The sequence below is a fragment of the Podarcis melisellensis genome (genome assembly GCF_964234715.1).
Source record: "Podarcis melisellensis genome assembly, chromosome: 6".
Lineage (NCBI taxonomy): Eukaryota > Metazoa > Chordata > Lepidosauria > Squamata > Lacertidae > Podarcis > Podarcis melisellensis.
This window is the reverse complement of record NC_138538.1, coordinates 31,495,944-31,502,133: the sequence shown is the minus strand read 5'-3', so window position 1 is coordinate 31,502,133 and position 6,190 is coordinate 31,495,944. Positions and strand designations below refer to the sequence as shown.

The following is a 6,190-nucleotide window of genomic DNA, read 5'->3' as shown; positions in this document are numbered from 1 at the left end:
GTTGTGCAGAGCTGCCAGCTCAGGGAGCCGACTGATCATCAAGATCATTGTAGGAGAGCAAGTGAAAATAAATCCAATGGGGCCGTTGTTTGAGAGGCGGCTGGGCTTCTCTGGAGCACATGCCAGCTCTCTCTCTCCCCCCCCCCTTCAGCCACACAGCACTACCCCAACCAACAGACTAATCCCCACAGGGAGAGTACATGAAATCAGATGGACAAGTTTTGATGCGAAGCAGCAGCTTAGGGCAAGCTCAGGTTTCCTGGAGGTTTGCTATATTTATCTCCATGATTTAATGCCCGCACGGGGTTTAAATGCCACCAAGCAGTTGGTGCGAGGAGCCAGAGTTTCACTCCCTGACACAGGCTCTGCCTTGCCAGACGCTCACCATGGAACTCCTCGAGACCAACCCTTACTTTTTTGCAGACCAAAGGTTTTACGACGGGGAAAACTACCTGAGCCCTCGCTTGCACGGCTACGAGCAGACGGCCTACCAAGACCGAGCAGCCATGACCCTGTGCCCCGAAGTCAGGGCTGGCTTAGAGGAGAAGGCCTCATCCCTGCCAGACCACAGTCCCGGCCAGTGTCTGCCCTGGGCGTGCAAAGTGTGCAAGAGGAAAAGCGTCTCCATCGACAGGCGCCGGGCTGCCACCCTGAGGGAGAAGCGCCGGCTGAAGAAAGTCAACGAGGCCTTTGAAGCTCTGAAGCGGAGCACTTTATTGAACCCCAACCAGCGGCTTCCCAAGGTGGAGATCTTGCGCAGCGCCATCCAGTACATTGAGCGCTTGCAAGCTCTGCTCAGCACTCTCAATCAGCAGGAGAGGGACCAGCGAGAACTGCGCTACTGCAACTCCAGCACCCAAGCGGTGGTAAGTGCCATGGGGAGGGTATGAGCTAGCTGTTGCCATCAAGCGTAAGAGCACCCACACCACCGTCCGACTGTAGGAGCCAAATGACTACTCTACTGGTCACTCTTACCGAATGACTATTTTGGCCCATGGACATAGGAATATAGGAGTTATACCAAGGCAGATAAATTATCCATTTAGCTCAGTATTGTCTACACTGACAGTCAGCATTTCATGCAGGGGGCATCTCCATCCCTACCGAGAAAACCTGGGGACCTTCTGCATGCAAAGCAGAATGGAACTATGGCCCTTCCACAACAGCACCCAGCAAGATGTTCCTAATTTCTAAGTTGGCAGTGAATGCCAGCTTTTCTAGTTTCAGTCATTGGCTCCTACACCATACCTATCTTCCATAGAATACATATATTTTGAGTTAGCTGTATCTTCGCAGGGAATAGCATGCATCATGTTTCCTTACGTCTTCTCACAAGGGGTTTTTTCACGGGAATTCAGTTCCAGCACCTCTCAGGTGGGCACTATTGCCATTATAAAGAGAACAAAGGAGGTGTCCGTGGTGAGTTCTAGAACCCCTTTTCCTAGAAAAATCACACTGGTTCTCACCATTTATGCAGCCTAAGGCAACTGTAAAGCCAGCCTGAGAATTGATGCAGAAAAGTCACCATGGACTGGAGGATTCCCCCCCCCCAGTGAATTTATCACAGTGGGGGAAAGTTATTTTAGTATTATGTTGCCATATAGCATTGGTTGAGTTACAGCCTTCATGTTCTCAGCATGCAGTGCTAGTGGATAACCTGCAGGAATATATTATATTTCTTCGTTGCGTTTCTCCAAAGTGCAGTTGTGGCTACTTTGCTACCTCCCACTTACAATTAAGTACCATTCAGCTATTTAAAAGGCTGCAATAGAACTGTGGTAGTCAAAGCTGGGTTGAATAAAAAAAAATCAATTTTGAAATATACTTAAAGTGCATTAGATGCTTTTCATACCAACAGGATGTTCCCTTTATTGTCTACATAGAAGATGGGAATAAACAGCAGAACCATGACTGGCACACCCCTTGTAACCAAAGTGACCAGCATACAGGACTTTATTCAACAGATGACAATTCAGAAGCGAGTTCTAGCATATGTGCCAATGAGAAAGTATGGCGGGGGAGGGGAGCTTTGATAGCTGGACACCTGTCAAGTTCAGATGGGTTACTGGGTCTCCGTTTAAAGATGCACAAGGGCATTTGGGTACAAACCTGGACCTACAGTCCAAAGGGGAAGAAGAGGTGCTTAAAAGGTGAACAAATGCTTTAGAAACATTACTGAGTTTCTCTTCTGAAGCATCCCTGTAGCCGAGGGACTTGCTTAGCTCCACCTTTCAGGGCATCCTTTTCAGGATCTAGATCTTGTTACACATTTTGTTTCATGGTTTTCTTGACATTGACATGTAAACATCAATAATGATGGAATGCACAGGTGGAGAATATTTTTATAGCTTTATTATTTGTAAATGTGATCTTTGCATGAGTTAACACTATTATTCATTTGGAGCTGCACTGTACTTTCCAGGCTGTGACACTTTATGGTTTACATTTTTTATTTTTGCTATGTCTGCACTTAAAAAATAATAATACAGAAATGAAGGAAGACAGCTGTTGATAAAAGAAAGAAATGTGTGAAAGCAATTGTTCTCCCTGTCTTCTGAAAGCTGTTTCACACTAGCTGCTGTCTGAAACCAAAACTGTAAACTTCAGGGCTGCTTGCAGCTTATACTGATCTTCCCCTTCCATTGTGTTGAGCAGCAATAAGTGTTTTGATGTCTGTTGATCAATTTCAAAAAGGGGTTGGGAGGAACAGCACTAGAGAATTTTTGAGGTATTTTGCAACATCTAACAGTTCTATTTAAAAAGCAGGGTGAAGTCTTCCTTTTTAAATAAAAAACTCCCATTTCCTCTACATTTTCTTTAAGAATAAGAAAACTAGTGTTTTGCATGGTCACTTTTTTAGCCCAGGAAAATCCCAGCTGTTAATTAGTTGCAAACAGAGGATAGCTGCACTTCTGTTGACTAGCCCTGAAGGATTCCTTATGTTTCATACCTGGAAAATTTTCCACACATGCAAATGTATCCTCCTTACTGCAACACAAAGAATGTGGTGGCCGGGCATAACTTGATTGTTGTGGGGGATATTTTGTGAAAATCAACAGAACTCCCCCTTTCATATCTGCCTCACTTTGCAAAACTTGCCCTCTGGCTCTGCAGGACTAAATTAAACACTCATCCACGAGCAGTAGTTTCCTTTATTTTTAAGGTCAAAGAGCAGCATGGTTACCCCATCTTCTTTCCAGCTACCTTATCATTTCAGTAGTCTTTACTTTTTGTAGGCTGCATACTCCCATATAGCACAAAGCCGGCTCTGGAATGCTCATCCAGACTGATTTTTTTTTTAAGAGAGAGTAATGAACAGCTGCATGCTACCCACCTGCCCCCCCCCAACTCACATGCACACAGCATGGCTGTACACACATTGCCATTGAGTGAGGATAGGTTACTGTACTACTGGCTCGGAATTCAGCTTACAGGAATTTTTTTTTCCCCAACACACATTTATGGCACTTCTTTAATTATGCAGACATAAAGCAAAAAGAACAGTGGGAACATCAGTACCACATGCTATAAACTAAATCATCATATCTCTCACACACAAACACACACACACACACACACACACACAATAAGCTCATGCACACACCCCAATCTAAATTCCAGGGGGATCCTGCATACTATGCCATTTCACTGCCTTTAGGACTTTGTCAGTATTTTCCATCAGACAGCTGAGAGACCATTCCTGGCAAAATAACAAATAAATTCCATACAGGATGCTAAAAGGACAAAAATAACTTTTGAGAGTTAGTGAAGGAACAAATGCAAGGGCACATTCCTAATGGAGATCCTTAAATGTAACCAATCCTAACAGCCTCCATCTTCCAATTTCAGGTGACTAGTGACCATGGATCCAGCAGCACCTCATGCAGCCCTGAATGGAGCACCCAGCTAGACTTTAGCACTCATCCTGGAGGTAAGCAGGAAGCCTTGTCCAATGACCAAGTCCTCTTTAGAGGTTCCACCCTGTCATCAGCCAGCACCATCACTCTCAAGAGCTCCTTCCAGGCTTTTCTTCTCTTTCCCCTCCACCTCTCTAGGCATGTTCCTGCTGCCTGCTTCCAAGGTCCTAGAGGCAGGAAAGCCATGCACAGTCATGAAGCTTCTGGGTTTCTAAGCACAGGCATCCCAAAATGTTGGCTTGATCATTAAACCATTGTTTTTCCATAAGCAGTGAACATCCAATATAAAAATCCATTGGTCTATCAAGATGTCTCTTTCTCCCTCTGATCTGAATCAGCTTTGATTTTAAAAAATCAGAATTGAGAGACCATTTGATTAGGAAGAGACAAGCTGATGGGCTTGACTCCATTTGTCCCCTGATAGAGCACATATTTTTTTGGGAACCTGTCTGTTCCATATTAAAATATGCCATATCATTCTGACAAACTTTCAAAGGTGTCTACCAACAGTTTGATGGGATAAAAAGCTCTGCAAAAGTATCAATACAGTTGTACGGCATTGCTAAAGTGCAACAAGAAATTAAAAAACTAAAGCAATAGCCCAAACCAGAAGTCCCAGGATTCATTTTTGTAACCATGCAGTGGAATGTCATCAAGGGCAAAGGATCTTCCGCACCTTATATTAAAATTAAAAACATTTTAACTTAAAATGCAATTTTTTAAATAACCATGTTTAATAACACTGCTTCTTAAATTCCTGCCATTGTACAAATGAATAGAGTTTCCTCTGTAATTAGAAACCAGAGGAAATTCAAATGAACTGGAACAGAATCCTCTCTTGCAGGTGCAATGGATGCTGAGTTGTACAAAAAATGGGGTTGGTGTGCTTTAGCCTGCAATCGAGTATCATTAAATTTAGTATGAAGGTTGTGGGGTGGAGTAGGGGGGAGAGAACACATCCTTCAGACAGAGAGAGGCATACACAGCACTAAGCTACATTCCACAAATAGTCTGAGCCTTTATTTCCCCCCACCTAAGATTCCCTCTACCCTTGTTCAGCAGCAACCAAATTCTCAGAGAAAGCCACCTGCTTAAGGTCACTCTCTTGTTCTCCGCAGATCATTTGCTGAGTGATGATTCTTCCGAAGACCACAATCTTCACTCGCTGTCTTCAATTGTGGACAGTATTGCTGTGGAGGATGTGGCCGTTGCGTTCCAAGAGGAGAGGGCTCAGAACTGAGGATCCAGACAGCAATGTCCATCTCAGTCTTTCTTTATTCAAAAAAACCCCAAAGTCATTACCCGCAGATTGTAGGGTAGAAGAAACATGATACTAGGACTTTACAATTAAGAGAAGTTTCTCTGCTCTCCTCACTAACACTGGATGATGTTCCAAAGCGGGGAAAGGTCTCCTTCCCAACTAACACTGGATTTTTTTTTTATTTCCCGTGCCAAAGTCATAGACTTTAACCACTGAAGCCACTTATCCAATTCCATACACTTGAAAAGTGGTTCTTTTTTCTTCTGCTTTCCCCCAGTCAGAAGCAAGCTAATGAGAGAGGGGCCTAGTAATTTTCATAGTTTGCTTGCTTTCCAGAAAGGAAGGGTATTGTGGCTTTACTGATAAGCTTATGGATCTCATTTCCTCTGGAAATTGGGCTGGAGTTGACTGATCAAAGCATTCTGATGTATTACTGGGAACACTAAGTGTGTGAGAAATTACACTCCTGTGTAAAGGAAGGATTCCAGTGTGGCCTTTATTCTTTCTTCCGTTTTTGTAGAAGTTTTGTTTCTTTTGGGGGCCAATGGTCTTTTTTCTAAAGAAATGTGGGTGTGTGCAAGTGTGTATTTTTTTTATTTTACTTTAAAAATACTGTCTGACCAACTTCTTTTGGCAGTCTGCAATTTCCAGGCCCAGAAGCCATATAAAATGCTGCCTCTGAAGTCTTTTCTACTGTGTGAAGTTGCCATTTTTTTGTATTTTTGCTAACTTATTGTGGGATTTCTTTTTTAAAAAAAAAATAAAGGATTTTTTTGTTTGAATTTCTTTTGAGATTGTGTGGGAGAGTTTGGGTTTCCTATGGAAGTCTTGAATCAAACTAACTGAAATGTGTTGGGCAATATAACTTTGTGGTCTTTGCCCCCTTCTTACTATAATTGATGCCTGCCCCCATTCATTCCATCAGAACAAAGCAAAATATGCTGTGTCGTACCAAAGGGGCAGTCCACTTATATCCCAAGTGTCAGACACCCAGCATACCCTGGTTCAATGA

General features: G+C 43.2%; 1 protein-coding gene across 2 annotated transcripts; it reads left to right on the top strand.

The window, feature by feature from the left end:
* Positions 1 to 311: 311 nt before the first annotated feature.
* MYOG (myogenin) lies at positions 312 to 5,946 on the top strand (the record flags this gene model as incomplete). Of its 2 annotated transcripts, XM_081916562.1 has the most annotated exons (4): positions 312 to 866; positions 1,859 to 1,978; positions 3,850 to 3,931; positions 5,036 to 5,946. In XM_081916562.1, 4 exons carry the CDS (start codon positions 312 to 314, stop codon positions 5,155 to 5,157), a joined length of 879 nt encoding a protein of 292 aa, XP_081772688.1. In that variant the 3' UTR covers positions 5,158 to 5,946. The 2 variants fall into 2 exon arrangements, with proteins under 2 accessions (XP_081772688.1, XP_081772689.1); XM_081916563.1 differs by lacking the exon at positions 1,859 to 1,978.
* Between the last annotated feature and the right edge of the window lie 244 nt (positions 5,947 to 6,190).